Source organism: Myodes glareolus, chromosome X, assembly GCF_982192425.1.
Source record: "Myodes glareolus chromosome X, mMyoGla1.1, whole genome shotgun sequence".
Taxonomy (NCBI): Eukaryota; Metazoa; Chordata; class Mammalia; order Rodentia; family Cricetidae; genus Myodes; species Myodes glareolus.
In genome coordinates this window covers 18,762,510-18,783,018 of record NC_142053.1, presented here as the reverse complement: position 1 = coordinate 18,783,018, position 20,509 = coordinate 18,762,510, and the positions used below count along the sequence as shown (strand labels likewise).

General features: G+C 45.4%; 1 protein-coding gene across 7 annotated transcripts in view; it reads left to right on the top strand.

Moving 5' to 3' along the window:
• The window catches only part of Fhl1 (four and a half LIM domains 1), a 59,987-nt gene extending 42,412 nt beyond the window's left edge, over window positions 1-17,575 (top strand). For 3 of the 7 annotated variants that reach the window (XM_048457588.3, XM_048457589.3, XM_048457590.2), the window contains exons 3-8: window positions 12,152-12,333; window positions 13,336-13,510; window positions 14,056-14,225; window positions 14,657-14,843; window positions 15,439-15,638; window positions 16,063-17,575. In XM_048457588.3, coding sequence (XP_048313545.1) covers window positions 12,178-12,333; window positions 13,336-13,510; window positions 14,056-14,225; window positions 14,657-14,843; window positions 15,439-15,638; window positions 16,063-16,146 — 972 coding nt within the window. In that variant the 5' untranslated portion in view covers window positions 12,152-12,177 and the 3' untranslated portion in view covers window positions 16,147-17,575. Of the gene's footprint in view, window positions 1-3,628; window positions 3,783-11,029; window positions 11,165-12,151; window positions 12,334-13,335; window positions 13,511-14,055; window positions 14,226-14,656; window positions 14,844-15,438; window positions 15,639-16,062 lie in introns of those variants that run through there. The other 4 variants (XM_048457587.2, XM_085684669.2, XM_048457591.3 and 1 more) reach the window with 4 other exon arrangements.
• Window positions 17,576-20,509: the final 2,934 nt, after the last annotated feature.

The following is a 20,509-nucleotide window of genomic DNA, read 5'->3' as shown; positions in this document are numbered from 1 at the left end:
GTGGTCAACCTTCCAGGGGCCACATCCTCAAGGAAAACTGACTCTTCCTCTCCCAGCAGTTATCAGTTGCCAATAGCTCTTCCGTTAGTGGTTGGATTTGGTGTCCACCCCTCCCTCTATGCTGGGATTTGTCTGACTAGAGTCTCTGAAGGGTTTGTGCATACTGTCTTGACTGCTGTGAATTCATGTGTGAAAATGCCCTACTGCACCTAGAAAACACTGTTTCCTGGTGGTCATCCATGACCCCTGGCTCTTAGAATCTTTCTGCCCCATCTTTCACAATGATCTATGAACCTTGGGAAATGGGGATGCGGTGTGAGATGTCTCATTTAGGGCTGATCATTGTTCAGTTTTAGTCTCCGCACTTTGACCAGTTGCAGGGTTTCTATAATAATCATCATCTACTGGAAAAAAAGATGCTTCTCTGATGAGGGTACAAAAATGCACTCGTTTGCAGGTATAATGATAATCCATCAAAAGTCAGCTTAATATTATGCCATATAGCAGAGTATGTTCTCTCCTGTGGTCTATGAACTGTCTGACCACAGGTTCTTAGCCCCAATAATGGTGCCAGATTTGGGTTTCATCGTGTGCAGTAGGACTTAAATATAATCCTAAAGTGGTTGGGTTCTCCCATAGCATCATACCACTGTTGCCCCAGTGGGGCTAATTACCAAGCCAGTTGTCACTGTAGCTTGCAGAGTTCATAGCTGGGCAAGACTGATGACTACTTTTCTGGTAGTGTGCATGCTACCCTCCAGCACTATGAAAGCTAGCCAGTAGGGACGAAACTTCTGGGTGAGTACTAGTGTGATTTCTCCATGTTCTGACTCAGGTATTGGGCATCTTCTACAACAGGGTCTTACCATCAAGTTCTGTAAGTTAACCAGGAGCATTGACAATAAATAGCCCATAATGATTTTAGTTTGGTAAACAGTCTAATTTTGTGAGAGTTGACATTAACACTGGAGGCTAGTGTCCAAACAGACAGTAGTCATGTCTTACAAAGCGCCTTATGAAAGCTGAGTTACATGGTTGATGTATGTTGCAAGTGGAATAAGTGCAGGAATAGGTTGAGCACCCAGATCACACAGACTTGTCATTATCGACTAACTAGTGATCACAAAGTAGTTTTCTTGTCTTTGTGTATTCTCTTATATTTGAGGCAAATAGACCCAAGTATATTTGCCAACTTCATGAAGCCATATGTCCATAATTTCTATTTGCCTTTCAAAATGAACCAACACCTAAATGAGCTGCCAAGTCACTATAAAATCTATGTCCCAGTGTCAGGCTTGAAACTAGAATTGGTGTCTTCTAAGGCAGCATTAGATAGATACACAAAGTTTGTTATTCACAGCACTGTTAATAGGGACATTTAAAAATACACTGACCCTACTGAAAGGAATGCCTCATTAAAATATGAAGTTTAGGACTTGTAAAGGTTAGTCATCTAATAAAGTAAGAGCATTTCCTCTAAGTAAAAAATGTACGTTGATTTTAGGGGTGTGGTATTGTTGTAACTGGTCAGTCTGTTATAATTTAATCATCCTGAACAAGGAAATGTCTAGGAGGGTGTGGAAGAGAGCATAGTGCCATGTACCATTCTCTTAGGCTTATTTTTTTAAATTAACATTCTGAGTTTTATTTTTATGCCAGTCTCTAAATAACCAAGAGTAGGCAGAAATTTTAGTTATCTTTGAGAGTAACTTTTCCTTGAAAGCTTAAAGTTCAAAAAACTGGGAAACTCATTTACCCATCTGTCCACGTCACATTCGCATGCTCTATGCTGCAGGAGCGTGAGGACAAGCAAAGCAAGCACTGCCCTAGCCCCCAGCCTGGAGCATACATAATCAGACACACTAGTGGTTGTTGAGTTTAGCTTGCCTAGGGTCAGTCCCAGAGTGAAATTCTGCTACCTCTCTTAGAGTTCATAGCAAAGCCAAAGTCACTCTTTTTTTATATTATTTATTTATTTATTTATTTATTAAAAATTTCCACCTCTTCCCCGCCTCCTTTTCCCTCCCCATCTCCCCCTCCCCCTCCCTATCTAGTCTTAAGAGCAGTCAGGGTTCCCTGCCCTGTGGGAAGTCCAAGATCCTCCCCCCTCCATACAGGTCTAGGAAGGTGAGCATCCACACAGACTAGGCTCCCACAAAGCCAGTCCATGCAGTAGAATCAAAACCCAGTGCCATTGTCCTTGGCTTCTCAGTCAGCCCTCATTGCCAGCCACGTTCAGAGTGTCCATTTTCATTACATGCTCCATCACTCCCAGTACAGCTGGCCTTGGTGAGCTCCCATTAGATCAGTCCCACTGTCTCAGTGGGTGGATGTACCCCTCATCGAAGCCACTCTTTTTGAAACAAGATTTCTCTGTGGAGCCCTGGCTGCCCTGGAACTGACTGTGTAGACCAGGCTGGTCTCGAACTCAGAGATCCGACTGCTTCTGCCTCCCAAGTGAGTGCTGGGATTAAAGGCATGCACTGCCACCACCCAGCACCAAAGCCACCTTTTAGATTCCAGATGGGACTGTGTTTTGGAGGAATAATTGACACATTTGGCTTGTCTTAATATATTCCTCTAATGCATAGCTTTTGAACGCTTCCCAGGAGCTCTGTTGTATTCTAGATCGCGTCACCAACATAGAACAGAGGGAAGAGTGAGAAACAAAACATAAGCAGACAAGTTACTTTGATGACTGCTGTTAGCGGGGCTTTAGAACTGAAGGAGCATCACACTGGGGAAGAGTAGCGGGAGAGGATGGGAGCAAGATGGACCAGGTTGGAACTGTGCAGGTGGTCAGTGACTTCAGTCTCTGAGTGGCTTGAGTGAAGACTTGAGATGGGAAAAGAAACAGCTGGGAGAGACTTTGTGATGAGAGGGTGCAGGGGACAGCAAGGAAGCCAGTAAAGTGGGAGCCAGGGCAAAGGAAAGGTCCTAGACAGACTTTGAGGTTTTTCTTAGAACCAATTCACAATCGCCAAGTATCCAGCCAATGATGGTCTGTGGAGCTACTATAATGCATGACAGTTGATATCTGTATTCATGTGTTATCATTGTCCCTGGAAGCAAAAGTGTAAGACAGGCCATCTTACACTGTAGATGTAGCAGGGTTGTGCACGTGCGGGACCTATACCATTCTCTCTGATGCTGGGGTTAGAGTGGCCACAATCGCTCCTCATTTCAGTGATTCCCTGTTTGCTGGTACATAGCCAGGAAGACATTAAATGTCCTTAAAGCTCTAAATCTCTCTCATTGTAGTGTCTAACCTCTTTTAAATTACACTGGTAGCCTAAGTCCATCTCCTATAGTTACTTTCATCATTAGCAGGACAGAAATGCGTGATTTATCGGACCAAAGGCAAGCTCCTGTGGCATATAAAGTGAATTAATAAGGTTGGCTCAGCATTAAGCTATGTCAGAGCTGAGTCCAAATTTTATTCCGGTACAGGGATGACTTTCTATGTGGCCTCTCTGGCTCTGAAGCTAATTTGGATGCTGAGTAGCCCCACAGGTATTTATATGTAGCGTGTGGTATTTTTACTGGGTCCTATTCTTCTCCCTTGGATCACCTAAAATGGTTAAGAATTTTCTAGTGGGATTAAGGTTGTGATCTCAGGGGAGGGGTGGGACATCTGCTCTTGGTTATTTTTGTGAGCTGCTCCCCCTTAAATGTATGTTCACAAATGAGGCACAGCGTTATCATCTGGGGTTGAGAGAAGACCGGTCTAGGTGCTGCTCCTGAACTTGGCCTCTGAGCCATGGCTTCTCAAAGACACTCAGGTAAAAGCTCCCTGTTCTTTCTCTTCGCTTAAGGACAGTTGTTTGAGGCAATGAATCTGTCATTTGTCTAAAGATAATTTTGGATTGAATGATTTTAGCGTTGTGTAAATGGTAAAAGTAAATCCTAGGTGATATCTATTTTGTTCTCATGCTGTTTCAGAGATGAAAGTTTTCTTCCTCAAGTAAGTTTAGACATTTGACTTTTTTAAACTTTGCTTTACATTTTCAGGATATCTTATGAAACTAAGAGATGATGTGAGGAAGGAAGTTTGATTTTCTTTGTTTTGTGGGGGCAGTCTTAGGAATTTTGGGTCATTTATAAGGGCGCTCTTCAGCTCTACAGTGCTTGAAGTCTAACTTCAGGTGTTTGTGAAAGGCAAATTGAATAGGGAGAGGGGAGAAGGGTTATTTATAACTTAAAGTATCCATGAAGGACCTGACACATCTTTCTTTCTTCTGAACAATATTCTTAATTTTTCTAAAGAAACAGTTATAGGTCTCTTTGTTATGGAAAATATGGTATTCATTATTCATAACCGGAAAAGTTTCCTATCCCCTAGATAAGGACCAAGAGCGAGGGTTTTCCTCATGCTTTATAGTCGCCATTAGGGAGCCTTTTGGCTCTAAACAAGACGCCTGTGAAATACGCGCTGGAGGATGAAAGTCCTGTTCTGTGAAGTTAGCCTGCTGTCCGAATCACTCCCCAAAGCCAGGAATGTGGCTGTTGCTCTCTTGCCCTCTGCCCAAATAACAGTTCCCTTTCTTGGAGCTGATGAAGTAAGATAGATGGGCAGAAACCAAACCCTTGGTCCCATCTCCCAACTTGGAGGTTAAGGGACAAAGTTACTACTAATAGTAGTCTTTTATATTTATTTTTTTTTATTTTTTGAAGTTTTATTTTTTGAAACCTGGGATTTCCTGTTAATATTTTGACAACAGAAATACTTTTTGAAGAAATGGTCTTTTCGGTGTTTTAAAGCACATATATAGCAGTGGAATTTGCACTTTAATTCATTGATGTGCAGCTCCTGCTTCGTTTCTAAGTGCTTAAAAGCTGTTTGATGATTTCTCTGTAACCCCCAGCGACAGTTTTGCAAACATGGTTGCCACATGCCTGAGATTGCGATTATCTGCCAAGCAGTCAGCTGTACCAGTTGTCCTGATGGACCTTGACTAGGCATCAGCTGGGAGACTTCCTTACTAATTAACGGTCAGAACAATTGGCTTGATAGGTGGTATTTATGGCATACCTAAAAATGTTACCTAAGTTGTTAGTTAATAATAGTAATAATGTAATAAAATAATAAATAGTGCAAATAAATAATGCCTCAATTGTTAGAGCAATTGTTACACCTGTTACATGATTTTTCAAATCAGGAAATAACAGCGTGCATTGTGTTTAGTCATTGGTCTATAGAAGCAGAGAATCACTAGCTCCATAGAAAAGAAAGAAGCTCTCACAGAAGGAAAATCAATGTTGCTCTTAAATGGGCTTCATTTGAACAAAATGAAGGTTGAGCTGTTTGGATTTGGATTCATTTTCAGTGTCCATCCTCACAATCAGAAGACATTTTAAGGACAAAAATGTGTACATTCAGCATGGAACATTTTTATCTGTTAAAACATCCGTTCAATTCCTTTTACCCCTTTGCTTTCAAGTCAAGGGCCAGGATGAGGGTTTTGAGAGAGTTCAGATCATTTTTTTATATATCCTGTAGTTACTAGTTCCTTTCCACCAGCCCGCTGCCCAGTAGCCCCCATACACTCCAGGCCTTTTTAGATGCCAGAAATGGGAATTGGGAGTTGGGGGAAGAGGCGAGGACTCGAAATGGACTGCTTTCTTAAATCACTGAGGAATGGGAGTCAGAGCATTAGGCTGAGGGTGAAACCAGGCTTTCTGTTTTCTTCTGTTTTTTAATTTTTAATTTTTATTCTTTACGTACATTGCCTTCCAACCACGGTTTCCCCTCCCTCCACTGTTCGCGGTCCCTCCTCCCCCACCTCCCTCAGTCCCAGATCCACTCCTCCATTTCCCTTCCAAAAAGCGGGGGAGCGGGCCTTCCAGGGATATCAGCTGCATACGCCATTACAAATTACGATAAGACTAGGCACAGGCCTTCATATCAAGGCTGCATGAGGCAGCCCACTAAGAGGGAAGGGGTCCCAAGAACATTCAAGAGAGTCAGATACCCCCACTCCCACTGTTAGGATTCCCACAGATACACCAAGCTACACATCCATAAGGTACACATCCATGCAGAGGACCTAGCTCAGATCCATTCCGGGTTCGTGATTATCACTTCAGTCTCTGTGAGGCCCTCTGAGCTCTTAGTTGATTCTGTGGGCCATGTTCTTGTGATGTCCTTAACCTCTCTGATTCCTAGACTCCTTCCTCCCCATCTTTTGTGGGGTTCCCCTGGCTTCATAGCATCAAATATGACTGGCAAAAAAGTCAGTGAAATTATTCCTAATGATATTCTGCTATACTCATAGATTGGTGCCTAGCCCAGTTGTCAGAGAGGCTTCATCCAGCAGCTGATGGGAGCAGATGCAGAGACCCACAGCCAAACACTGGGCGAAGCCAGGGGAACATTTTGTATTCTTAATGATCACTAAGTGACTGCCTACCACTTTCCCCCAGCTGGAAAAATTAAAAAGACATGTTCCATGGCCACTGGTCACGAACTTTCTTCCCGTCTGAGAGCCAGAGCATGACATGCTGCATGTGGCGTGCACAACATTAAGATAAAATTCCACATGCAGACAGAGTGGTTGTAGGACGACTTTGTCTGGTGAAAGAATAGAAGCAGAGACATTTTCATTTAACGATACCATATCCAACCTTTCCAACACCAGATGTAAACTAAAATGGTGTTAGTTGCACATCAGTGACCCAAAAGAGGTCTTACCAAATGTGGCATTCTACAGAAATTGCTAGTAACATTGAATCATTGTGTTCATGTTCTATTTTTAAGCCAAAAATAAATAGCCCTTGCTGATTTTTCTATGATATTTGATAGACTGCTTTTCAGCTATGACTCATAAGCTCCGTCTCCCTGAGGGCATTTAGGTGTGTGTTCTCCAATGTCTGATGACACTTGCGGGTGTATTAGCATGTCTGTGACCCGAGTGTCCTATTCATCAGCTGAGGCGTCCTTCCATATTTGTTGAATGTCCTCAGGAGTGCAATATGTCCCTTTTTTTTTTTTTGGAAGCCAGCATTTATTGCTATGGTATCGATGTGCTGCACTCAGCCGTAAACAGTAGGGAGAAGCTGGGCTGTGTTTTCCATCTGGGTGGTGTTCAGTGTTTACCCTGTTAGAGCAGTTCAGCAAAGCACACAGAAGAAAGTCGCCTCGATATGACACCCACTTTCTCCTGAAATGTTAACTTGAACTGCTTAGTTTGAGGGACAGATGGAAGTTCCTACTTTGTTTCTTGGTTAGTTGGATGGGTATATGATTAAATCTGAAGCTAGGTCATTTTTCTTTTCTATGTGTATGCATCTGTGTGAGAGTGCTTAGATGTGTGTGCACGTGCATGGCCAGTGTTGGGGTTTTCGTCACTCTCCACCCTAGTTTTGGAGACAGGATCTGTCACTGACCCTGGAGCTGATGAGTTGAGCTGGACTGGCTGGTCATTGTAGCTTTCGGGATTGTCCTGTCACTTCTGCCCCAGGCACACGCCACTGTACCTGTCTTTTTATTTGGGCGTTGGGTATCCAAAGTCAGCTCCTTATGTTCTCACAGCGGCATTTTCCTGATTGAGCTCCCCCCCCCCCAACCCCTTCAATCCTTTGTTGTTGAGACATTGAGGTTTCTGTAGTCACCTCTTGGCACGCTGGAAATAAATCAAGATTTTTTTTTCTGATAGGAAGCTTCCTTATTAAGGGAAGAATGGTGTGTCTTTTGAAGCAGGCATGGAAATAAAATCAGCCTGCCAACCTAGGATAGATAGGTAGCATTTGATCACCCAGTCACATTTCTCACTGGATTAAGCTAAGCATCCAGAGTTGCTTCCCTTGAAAACATTTATATGAAAGCTATCTTAGAAAAATCAGATCACAATTCACATGACTGGGAGGTATAATTTAGATTTGGAGACCCTAGGATAATGGGAGGTGAGATTTGAAATCAGGACATAGTATTTTGCATTGTATTAGGTTCCTTCATCTGTGAAAGCAGAAGAGAATTTGGTTCATGAAAGAAAAAAAATTCTCAGAAAGAAAATCAATATTGCTTAGAGGCTGAGCTCATTGGATCCGAGTCCATTGTGAATGCCTGTCCACACAGTGAAGGTTTAGAAGCTTAACAGTGGCGACCTTTCTGTAGTGTCTGCCAGCAGGGCACACTGAAAGATTTCTATACATAAGGTCCAGACTAGGTCCTTGGGCTTCTATTACAGTGGTAGAAGTTTCTGTGGCAGAAACCTCACTACCATGTACAAATGAAGGCCACGTGAGATTAAAATTTATCAGAGGAGCTACCCTGGAACACAGTGTCCTTCACAGAAGAGGCAATAAGGGAGGCAGCATTGTAATCACATGCAGCAAAATTTTCATTTAATGATGTGTTAAAACCACCCTAGGTCAAGGCAGATGTGTCTGGAAGCTTGTAGAGTATAAAAGGTTGAACATTGTGTGCACTTGCGAATTGCTAAAGAGGTAAAATGACATCTTAAGAGATAAACGCTGAGGTCAAGCCCCAGCAACTCTCTATAATGGGATCTGATCTCTCTTCTGGCATGCAGACATAACTGTAGACAGAGCTCTCATATGTAAAAACAATCTGTCTATTCTAGGTCTGGAGAGATGGCTCAGTTGTTAAGAGCACTGATGGCTCTTCCAGAGGACCAGGGTTTAATTCCCAGCACCCATATGGCAGCTCACAACTGTTTGTAACTCCAGTTCCAGGGGACTCAACACCCGTGGCAAAACACCAATGCACATAAAATTAAAAAATTATTAAGGTTCACAAATTTGACATTGCTAACATACTTTTAAGTATTCCAGCTTGTTTGTGCATTAGGCAATAAAACCAACATTCCTAGACATGCTATTTTAGCTTGATTAATAGGTGTTTCCACCCATAGAAATGACTTAAGCCAACTGTTAAAAATCAATCCTAAAATAGTCCTTTTGAAACCTGTTTTCTCCAGCTGTATGCAGAGTCTGGCCTTAAGTATACTGTGCTGGGGAATCTGAGGTGATCCTGATTCCTCCTGGTTTTAAAGAACAAAAAAGTCGTACAGCGGAAAGCAAAAACATGAAAGCACTGAGACCCAAGGCCTTCCTTGTTGGTACCATTGACTTCGAGTTGGGTTGTCTAGTGTCTCCGTGGTATGCTTTAGGACCTCGTGTTGAAGGAATGATATGGGGGTGCATGCGTTCATTGATGGGCATTCTCAATACACTTTGGTACAGGCATGTCCAGCCTGCTACCCACAGCATCTCAGGATAGCTACAAACGGGGCCCAACACAGTTGTAGATGACATCATATCACAGTGTCAAAAGGTTGGAACCCCGCTCCTGGATACTTCTGTGTTCATTGGTGAGCTATGGATTCTTTGGTCATTTGCATGCCTAGAAGCTGAGCTGGTTGTTCTGGAGCTATGGGACTGAGCAGTGGCAAAGGTGTAAAGCAAGCAGGCTCGGCGGGTACATCTCTGGCACTATAAACCATAAGTGTTTGTAGGCCTTCTCTGGAAAACCTCTAGGCACCAGCTAGCCATGGTGGCTCGTGCCTATAAAAATTTCACCATTTAGGAGGTCAAATTTTGAAGGTTCACCACAAGTTCAAGACCAGCCCTGGGCTACAAAATTAGACTTTGTCTCAAAGAAAAGCCAAAACAAAACTCCTAGATAGCTAGAAAGGGAATTTTCTGTCTTTTCTAGTATTTTTTCCTTTTGCGTGACATCAGCACCTATTTTTTGTAAAAGATTAATTTATTATGTGTACAGTGTTATGTGTGTTTGTATGCCTACTCTCCAGAAGAGGGCGTCAGATGGTTATTAGCCACCATGTGGCTACTGAGGGTTGAACTCCTGGGCCTCAGGAAGAGCAGCCAGCAGTCAGTGCTCTTAACCTCTGAGCCACCTCTCTAGCCCCAGCACCTACATTTTAGCCATAAAATTAGAGCACAGCAATATCAAAAGGTAGAGCGGTTCCTTTTTAGGCATGGTCAATATAGTTCTTGGATATAGAAATATTTAGAATTCACTACTGCTTTTCTAGACATTAAAAGAGTGATAGTAAAAAGAAAAGGGCAACTCAGTAAGAGAGGATGATTGCTTTTCTAATGTGGCCCTAGGTGATAGGGTCTGAAGGGCTAATCCCATCAGGGTGGTTGTGCTGCACAAATTCCATTTCCTTGCCACTGGTACTAAGGAGACACTGATCATTTGAGGTCCTTGTAGTTATTCTTCCTTTTTATTTATTTTGTGGTACCAAGGATTAAAAGCAGGGACTTGTGTGTGTTAGACAAGGATCCTGCCCCTAAGCTGTATCCTCGGCCTTTTAAAACTTTTTAAAATAAAAATCGTGAGATGACAGTTCCGCTAAATTGCATAGGCTAGCTTAGAACTCACTCTGTAGTGCAAACAAGCCTTGAGTCGGTGGTCTTTCTGTATCAGTCTTCTGAGGTTATAACAGGGATTGCAGGTCTGTTCCACCAGGCTGATGTGGCATGTATCCTTACTAAAGAATCACTTGGTTCCTCAAATCAGCTCTTAGCAAGAAAGCTTTGTTATACAATTGCCACATGGAGAAGAAAACAAGAGTCTCTATGAGATGGGAGAGACCAGCTAGAACAAACAGAGAGTGATTTTCCCACAGGCTGTCACGGCCATGGGTGCTGGTGCCTGTCGGCTTTAGGAAGTTGAACAGATGCTGCAAAGTAGCTCAGTAACTCCAGGAGATGGGCCCAGCTTCCTTGTTGGATGCACTTTGTATCTAACCGAGGCACACAAGGGACTCTTCCCTATTGATTTGACAATGACAGAACTGTGCCAGGCAACTGTTGTGGTACAGAAATGTCACTCATTTACTTCCTGAGTCAGCTATCTGAGATGAGGGGCCTGAGAGGTGGCAGTGGAAAGCAGCAGGCATTGTGTGTGTTCCGTGGCCTGCTTTCCCTTGTTGAGTGACAGGCTGCAGAGATTGACAGGTCTGAGTGAGAGTTCATCAGCCTCTGCCCAAGCAGCCCAGGCGGGTTCCCAGACAAAGGGTGTGGTTTCCTTAGCTCACTCTCTGCTATTTGGTTGCCTATGGCAACAGGATCCAAACAACTTGGACATGTGGTTGTGTTTAAAAAAAAAAAAAAAAAAACTGGGAATGGAACCCAAAGCAGGAGTTTGGGCCATTCAGTTGGTGGAAGAGCTGTGGTGAGTAGCGGAACTGCTCGTTTCTTTCCTCCATTCTTTCTCAAAATTACATAGTGGATGAATAGTTTGGGTTCAGATAGTTTCAGTTCTTGTACTTCTAACACAAATAATTGCTATCTGTTTACTCCTGTAAACAATTCCCTTTTTTAAGTGTGATAGGAAACATTAGCACATGTGTATAGAAATTGGAAACTAATAGAACCCCAGATTTGGTGCCTTCCTAGTGGCAGGATTCTCTAGTAAATGACTTGGCAGAGGGGCTGTGGAAGACCTTAGCGGGGCTCTGGAACTTGGCAGGCCTGTTCTATATGGTTATCTAGGGTCACAGCTGAGGGAGTTTGTTGATGAGAAGGAGATGGAGGGAGGAGGGCCTTGGAAGTAGTTTGAACTTTTGCAGAAGTCAGTTTTCCAGATTCGACTCGAAACTTGTGCTGTTTAGAGTAGCAAACATGCCAGAAGGGAATACGCCAGTGAACAGCCCAGCCCTTACTGGCTTGACCTGAGAAAGATATGACTTTGTTGCGTCACAAAGCTTCACCTCACTGTGACAGATACTTCATGGTTGCCTTGCCCAGTAGTCTTCCTTCTTTTGCTGTCCCAGCTCGCCTTTCCATTCCTGGTTCAACAACAGATGGACCTCCCAGAATCCCCGTGTGGTAACCTTAGAATAAGTACTGGTCCTCTTGTCCTCCTTAGTGTCCTCTGTGAGTCAGCATGGTGATTTCTGACATGTCCCCAGGGAGTCGCTGGTCCTTGACATGCGACATTTAGTGTTCAGATCAGAGGCATTTTCTTCCTGGGGGCCATAGTGAAGTATCAGTTGTCGTGGCACTTGGTAACTAGCCAAGCTCAAGAGGAAGCTAGGCTAGGACTGGAGGGTTTTCCTAGCTCCATGGCAGCAAGTGCGTAGGAACCTCCGGGGCCTTCTGTGACAGGGCACCCTTGTATTTCCCCTCGCTCATTTGTTCTCCCTGCTTGCCTCTCCAGGTCCCTCCAGCTATAAGGTGGGCACCATGTCTGAGAAGTTCGACTGTCACTACTGTAGGGACCCCCTGCAGGGGAAGAAGTATGTGCAGAAGGATGGCCACCACTGCTGCCTGAAATGCTTCGACAAGTTCTGCGCCAACACCTGTGTGGAATGCCGCAAGCCCATAAGCGCGGATGCCAAGGTAACTATTGTCCCTGAGGGGGAACAGGGCGGGCTGGGCTTCATGTGTTTTCTTGCAGCCTTGCCAGCAACGCCGCCCGCTGTTTTGAGTTTTCGTCACAGCAACCTTAAGTAATTGAGACAAGTTCTCTGCTGCCTAGGGTACTTTTCATGCCCCCTAGCTTAAAATAGAATAATATGGGCCTTGAACTAGATGGCCCACTAAGGCCTTTGCCAGCTCTTGAGTTGTACAGGTTGAATGGCTTTTATCTGAAATGCTTGGCAAGAGAAGTGTTTGAATTTGGATTTTCTTATTTGATAATTCTTCGACATATTTAATGAAAGAACTTGATAACAATACCCAAGTATAAACACAAAATTTTGTTCACATTTTATTTATCTTCTGTGTTCATAGCTTGAGGGTGATTTTATACAATGTTTTTATTTTTTTAATTAAATATAATCCTATCATTTCCCCCTTTCTCTTTTCTCATTCCAGCCCCTTTGGGCATTCCCCAGCTCCTGCATGCTTTCTCTCAAATTCATGGCCTCTGGCCTCCTTTTCTTTTATCATTGTTACTTTTTTAAAGTAATTGTGTGTGGAATGACGTTTATGTGCTGTAGCTAAACGTACTGGAAGGGTCTTGTTTTCCCCAGGGATGCAGGATGTTGCGCTTTGACATTGTGACTGTGACCCAGCACATGAGACCAGATGTGCTTTTCTTCTTCTTGTTGTGGGATCTATTAACCCTCCAAAAGCTTCAGATTTTGGAGCGCTTTGGATTTCAGATTTGTGCTGAGGGCTCTCCTACCTCTCCTCTTATGTCCTTTGGGAACTATGAGGCTTTCATCTACACTTCAGTATTCTGTTACTCCTAAAAGCACAGGGCATCCCCACATGGAAGGGGCTGACATCTGAGTGAGTAGTTCCCCGGCCCTGGAGAACCTGGTGTCTGATGGTAAGGCTACTGCCACTGCCCCCAGTACCCCTCACCGTGGCCACCCTGCTCTGCTTGATGTCCAGGAGGTGCATTATAAGAATCGCTACTGGCATGACACCTGCTTCCGTTGTGCCAAGTGCCTTCACCCCTTGGCCAGCGAGACCTTTGTGTCCAAGGATGGCAAGATCCTGTGCAACAAGTGCGCCACTCGGGAGGACTCCCCCAGGTGCAAAGGGTGCTTCAAGGCCATTGTGGCAGGTACTGGCCCCCTCCTACCCTGAGGGCAGACATGGTGTGTGCTTGCTTGTTCTGGTGGGGCTAACATTGCTGTGAGCTGCTTTTGAGATTTTAGCATATATATGTACTCATATACATACACGTATATATGCGTACATATATATGCTCGCACACACGCACACACTCGGAGACTAAAGAACACGGGCAAGAACAGTCTGTGGCAAGAGAAGGAAGTGAAAAGTATGTAGCTTTTTCTCCTATGGATGTACTAAGTGACTGGTGCATGCTTTCTCCCTCAGGCATTTTGGGTTAGGTAGTCCCCCTAGCGAAACTCTTAAGTTATTGCAAGGGTGGAGGTGGGGGAGGTGGGGTTCAGGTGCCTCATCCCCACCTGTAGCAGAACCCTCCGTTGGCATGACTGCAAGTAACACACGGGGATAGGTTGAGGGAGGCCACTGACTGCAGGGCCTGCATCCCCTCGCCTCTGGGGGCAGGCTGGGGAGCTGAGCGGATGCAGCCCCCTGCAGAGCCTGTCAGTGTGGCTATCGGATTGCTTTCCTCTACAGGAGACCAGAACGTGGAGTACAAGGGCACCATCTGGCATAAAGACTGCTTCACCTGCAGCAACTGCAAGCAAGTCATTGGGACCGGAAGCTTCTTCCCTAAAGGGGAGGACTTCTACTGTGTGACTTGCCATGAGACCAAGTTTGCCAAGCACTGCGTGAAGTGCAACAAGGTATGTTGTGGTAATTGTGCACTGAGCGTTGTTGCCTGGTGTTGGACAATCTGCAGCGCACTTGCACACACACTATCTCATTCCATCCTCATGATAGCCCTGTGACGTTGGAATTATTGTGCCCATTTTGCAGATGAGGAGCCTGGGGTTAGAAAGCAGCGCCACAGCTGATTCTGGTCATCAGCGTGTGTGCCCCTCCATACTGAGCCGGGCAGCCCTGGCTCTGGAGGCCCTGCCTCCTCTACTTCATTGGCTTCTGAAGAGCCTGACCTTCTCTAGGCCTTGGTGTCTTCATCTGTAAATTGGGAATAATAATAGCACCTGCCTCCCATGGCTGTAATGGTGATAAAATGAGATACTGTATACCAAAGCACCCAGCACAGTTGCCTGGTTGTTGAATCTGAATCCCGGTGCTACACTCCCTGGTCTAGGCCATCACATCTGGAGGAATCACTTACCAGGATCAGCCCTGGCATGCCGAGTGCTTTGTGTGTGTTACCTGCTCTAAGAAGCTGGCTGGGCAGCGTTTCACCGCTGTGGAGGACCAGTATTACTGCGTGGATTGCTACAAGAACTTTGTGGCCAAGAAGTGTGCTGGATGCAAGAACCCCATCACTGGTAGGCTAAAGAGTCCTTGCTAAGTCTGCCAGGCTAGTTTTTTGCGCATGGTAACCATCTCTCATTTCCTGGCGTCGGTTTCATCCACAAAGGCCCCCAGACAATGCCCCTACAATGGTGGCCCCAAAGGCCTCCCTCAAATAGTGTGGATTATCTCCCAGGCCAGATTAACCCTTGCAATGCAGAACACTTCCTGACTACTATTGACCAACTAGCCATGCCAGTTTGCAAGCACTGCACAGGGGTGAAATTGGGTGGGGGTGGGGCAGGCACAAGGGGTGGGAGGGGTTAGTGGTGGGAGAGCTGGGAGAGGGAGGGGGTGAAAAGAGGGGATGGGGAGGGCTAGGGAGGCTGGAAAACTAAAAGCTGGCATTATACCACCCCATAGTGGAAGGCTAGTGCAGAGGGACCTGCTAGCAGGGTCATTTTTATTTATTTTTAATCTTTCTGTGATCAGAAGCAAAGCTAATCACTTCATTCCTCATCTTGCGCGGCCGCGATCCACGTGCCCTGAGCCCTTTCCCTTGCCTCCAATTTTCCCATCTCCCCGGGGAGCCTTGAAATGTACATTTGAGAAGACTTTTGCCATCCTCAGGGAAAAGGACTGTGTCAAGAGTGAGCCACCCAGTCTCTAAAGCTAGGAGGCCCCCAGTGTGCCACGGGAAACGCTTGCCTCTCACCCTGTTTCCCAGCGCCAACCTCCGGGGCAGGCATCCGGGTGGAGAGAGGACTTGTCCCTCGTGGGTGGTGGTTCTTTATAGAAAAAATCGAAGCTTAGCAGCTCCTCGAGGCCCGGTAAGTGCACACCCCACAAACAGCCCAAGTTTGCCTCCTGGTGGCCACTTTGATGCCATGGCCCTGACTTTAAAAGACACTGGTTATGCTGGGAGGTCGGTGCGCGTCACAGAGCTATAGTGGTGGTGGCATGGGAACAGGGGTTCTTTAAATCAGGGAAACCATTGGCTGAGCTCTGGCATCTTTTCAGGTCCTTGACAGCCATAGAAGGGTTGCGGCGGCGCGGGGGACAGTGGCGGCGCGGGGGACAATGCGCGGTGGGAGACAATGCGCGGTCGAGTAGAGGGGAGCAGAGAGCCGGGCAGACACTGACTGTGTGCCTGTCGACTCTATGATCGGGCAAGTTGTCATTTTATCTCTGACTCCTGGGTTCCTCATCTGTCTTCATTCAGCTGTTCTCTCTGTTTTCTTGTGTTTCCCCCAGGGTTTGGTAAAGGCTCCAGTGTGGTGGCCTATGAAGGACAATCCTGGCACGACTACTGCTTCCACTGCAAAAAGTGCTCCGTGAATCTGGCCAACAAGCGCTTTGTGTTTCATAATGAGCAGGTCTATTGCCCCGACTGTGCCAAAAAGCTGTAACTTGACAGGGGCTCCTGTCCTGTAAAATGGTGTTTGAACCATGCTTTGTGTCCTTTGCTCACTCGCTCTGTTACTATCCATAGGGGAAGAGTGGCTTTCCACCTTCAAAGTTGTTCCTTCTGTCTTTTCTCCCATTTTACAGTATTACTCAACCAAGGACACACAGTGATCATATTAGGATTTAGCAAAGAGCAACCTTGCAGCAAAAATAATTTCTGTGTTGCTGCAATGGAAAAAACCAGAAACTTAGATTGACTCTTCTGCATGTTTCTCATAGAGCAGAAAAGTGCTAACCATGTAGCCACTTGATGATATAAGCAAGAAGCATAGGCCATAAGACTCCCACGGAGATGCCTTCCAGGGCTCATCTGGGACCCACTATGCTGTCACACGACTGATGCGCAAGAGTTGTAGCGGCTGCTCCAACTCCCTGCTCACCTTCTTCTGTGAGCAGTAGAACTAGCCAGAATGCATGGTTTAACTTCATCAAAACTCTGACTTTCCTTCTGTTCTTTTGTGCTGTCACATGACTAACACAAATTTCCAGAGAATTAACATTTTGAACTTAGCTGTAATTCTCAACTGACTTTCCCCCCATACTAACATTTGACTCCCCCACGTGACGTGTTTTCTGAGCATTCCTGCTTTAAAGCATGAAACACACAGGTGATTTGGAAAGTGTAAGCAGATCTGAGCAAACGAGCCTGTTTCAGAACGTCGTCACAGTGACTACTTTTGGAAGCTTAACAAAACTAACCCTCCTGTCCTTGTTCATTTTTTTTTAATTTTGTTTTAATTAATAGTACAAATAGTTTATGGGTTTGGAAACTTGCATGACAATATTTGAGCCTCCTCAGGCGTCCCTGCAGTTTTGAGATTCATCCTATAGAAGAGACAAAAACTCTAGAGGGGCAGCTGAGCAGGCAGACAGGGCTGTCATCAACAAGAATATGACATGTTAAAACCGTGACAAGTTGAATCCCTTGTGACATAGTTGTCTGCTCTTTGTCTGTGTTCAAGAAAACCACAAAGTCCCTTTTCTTGTGATTCTTAGGACTTTCCCTCAAGAGTTTAGCTGGGTCTCGGGGGCTGTTGGGGGTGGTCATCATCCTCCCCAGGCAGGACTGGTTTTCCACCTCCTGCTTCTCTGAAACACAGGATACCTACTTAACTGTATTCTCCATTATATTACATATATAAAGAGACGCTATCAAGGTAGACATGTAATGAAAATACATACTCATATATTGCTGTAGCAGTGGTTGTACATGCCGCCCGCTCACTTCCACACTGTCATTAGCTGTTTCCATCTAACGTTTCAGTGTATCCTTACAAAAATAAAAGCAGCATAGAAAGAATATGTCTCCTGTCTTTTTATTATTATTCTGCCCAAGGGAAGCTCACATGTGCAATATGCTGCTGCCTCAGAAACTCGGGGACCTTGTTCCTGGCGTCAAGGATATACTCAGTTCAGTGCAGTGTACAAACCTGTAGCACCACCGTGGTCCAGTTTTTTTTTTTTTTTTTTTTTTCAAAAAAACAGCTTCAAAGTGTTTCCCAGATTTCTGCATTCCACAAAAGTGAAGAACCAACGATGCTTGCACGGGCAGGATAGCACAGGCAGGAAGGGACTCCCAGATGAGGCCATTTGAGAAGGAATCATGTTTTCCCCTCACTTCCTTCATTCCTTTCCCTTCGGCCCTCTAGAGCCTGAGATCCATGTGTCTTTCCCATCTGCCCTTCCTACCTGCATGCACCCGCCTCGTGCTTTGGGCAATTGTTTCCTCTTGAGAGAGGGGAGAGCAGAGGGAGAGGCTGGCTGGGTATACTGTGCCTCTGGAGTTGGAACTCCTGAAGCTCATATTCTTACCCATCCACCCTTCCCCTACCCTAGAGGTTATTTTAAGAGGGCCCAAGGGGCCACCAGCAATGGCAGTGGTTATGGGTGCTAGCTGTGCTCACTTCCTGTGCCCAGTCCTTCCTCCCATAGGATGCTCTAATGCTACATGGCCGCTAACCGCGGGTTGCAGGGGTGGCAGTGGGGCTTTCACAAGCCCCCTATCAGAATAAAAAAAATCCTTCTCTTCTGTGAGTATCAGAATTTTGAGAGATACTGGGGTCAGCGTGGTCTTCATCAACTGAAGCGTTTGCCATCTGAGAAGGGATGAGGCCTGTCAGAATTCACCGCAAGCTTTTTTTTCCATTTTGGTGTAGATTGAACCCAGGCCTCTTATGAACATCAAGAATGTGAGCATCCCCTTTGGGTGTGCCCCTGTTCGGAGAGAGTGCCTGTGGACATACCCCGAAACCACTGAGGAGAGCCTATCTAGGTTTCTAAGGTCCTGCCTCTGCTCCATGCCGGCACCATCCACCTCTGCGAGCTCTTGTCTTGCTGTTCTGCCCAGCATTCCTTCCCTTCCCCGAGTTCCAGAGTCCCTCCCCAGCATGAGTTATGTGGCGTCCAATCCAGTGGCCTCTCTAATTGTTCTCAGTCCCTTCCTAACTTTACTTCCCATTCTGCACTAAACTCGGCTTCTGTCACTTCACCTGCTCTTCCCTGGCCTTGGCTCCACCAAGCCTTGACCCAGAAAACCTTAACTGGTCTCCTGAGTTATGCTAACGAAAAGCCACGTTGCCTAAAATGCCCAGAATCATCTCTACCTGGCTACTGCTTTGGCTAATTAGGGAAGTCACTGAAAGTGCCACACACAGAACACTGACCTTCGGTACTAGCTAAGCTTATGTCTTAATACTCTAGCTTTGGCCACAGAGTCCATAGAGTATGTGGCGTTTGGGAATGAACATGCTCAAGGATTGCAGTAACAATCCTGTCACCTGATTGATAAGGAAAAAGGTTCAGAGTGGAGGCAACATGGGGCCACAGATTGCAAACTGGCAGCCTCCTAAGCTGGGGGTTCAGTCTTTGGAGTCCCTTGTAGGATTCCTTACAGTACCCATGTGTTAAAAGAATCGTTCTGCATGATGTGGCCATAGTAACAAGAGCACAGGAAGTGTGCTGCCCTGAAGAGTCTGTTAGATGTGGTCAAGAATCTGTTTCCCTTAGGGGACAAGACGTAATAGTAGGAAGGACTGTGAAGAGGCTAACCCAGAGAGTGATCTGTGGAAGTCTGTCACCTTGGAGCTGTGAACGGAACACAGTGGTTCGAGCAGATGGATTGATATGACCTGCTGCCATCAGGAATGAGATTGTTTAGATTATGCTGATTCAAATATACATAGAAAATGCTAGAACGTTGCCAAAAGATAGCTCAGTTGGCTAAAGGCCTTTGCTACCAAACCAGATGGCCTGACTTGGATTCCCAGACCCCACCTGGTAGAAGCAGTCAGTCCTGCGATTTGTCCTCTGACCTACATGCCTGCTGTGAGACCCACCCCACCCCATCCGCAAGAAAGAAAGAAAGGTAAAAAATAAAAGCTCTAGAATGATAAGCAGGGAATGGCTGCCGCCACTTTATCAACACCAGATGACAAACACTAGGGAATAAATAAGGGCCTAGCTGGATTAAAAGCAAAACTTGGGCTTGAGAGATGGCTCAGAAGTTAAGAGCACTGACTGCTCTTCCAGAGGTCCTGAGTTCAATTCCCAGCAACCACATGGTGACTCACAGCCATCTGTAATGAGATCTAGTGCCATCTTCTGTCCAGCAAGCATATAGACAGACAGAACACTGTGTACATAACAAATAGATCTTTAAAAAAAAAAAAGCAAAGCAAAATTTAGGTAAAGCATGACGAACAGATTGAATTAACTGATTTGTTCAGTGGAAATTTCCATCTTCCATCTTGAGTGTCCTAGAGTGCTAGGATTACAGGCATTGTGCTACAACACCTGCACAAACCAGATTTTAGCACTGGGACCTTGGAACCAGGTGGTGATGGCACAGGCCTTTAATCCCACCACTTGGGAGGTAGATGTAGGTGAATCTCTGAATTCAAGGCCAGCCTGGTCTCTAGAGGGCTACACAGAGAAACTGTGTCTCCAAAAAAAAAGGTTAGAATCTTGGTCCAGTAAAGCACTTGGTATGAGAACCTGATAATCTGAGTTTGGTTCTTGGATCGCATGTAAAGGTGAAAGGAGAGAACTGACTCCCAAAAGTTGTTCTCTGATCTCGATGAACACACTATAGCATGCATGTTCCCACACTCACGATGATGATGGTGACAACGATGGAAGCCAAAAAATTAAACGCAGGCATATCAGGACATAAGCAGCCACAGTAATGCCATGAAGAAATGTGTACATAGATAGGAGCATAAAAACTGCCTCAGAT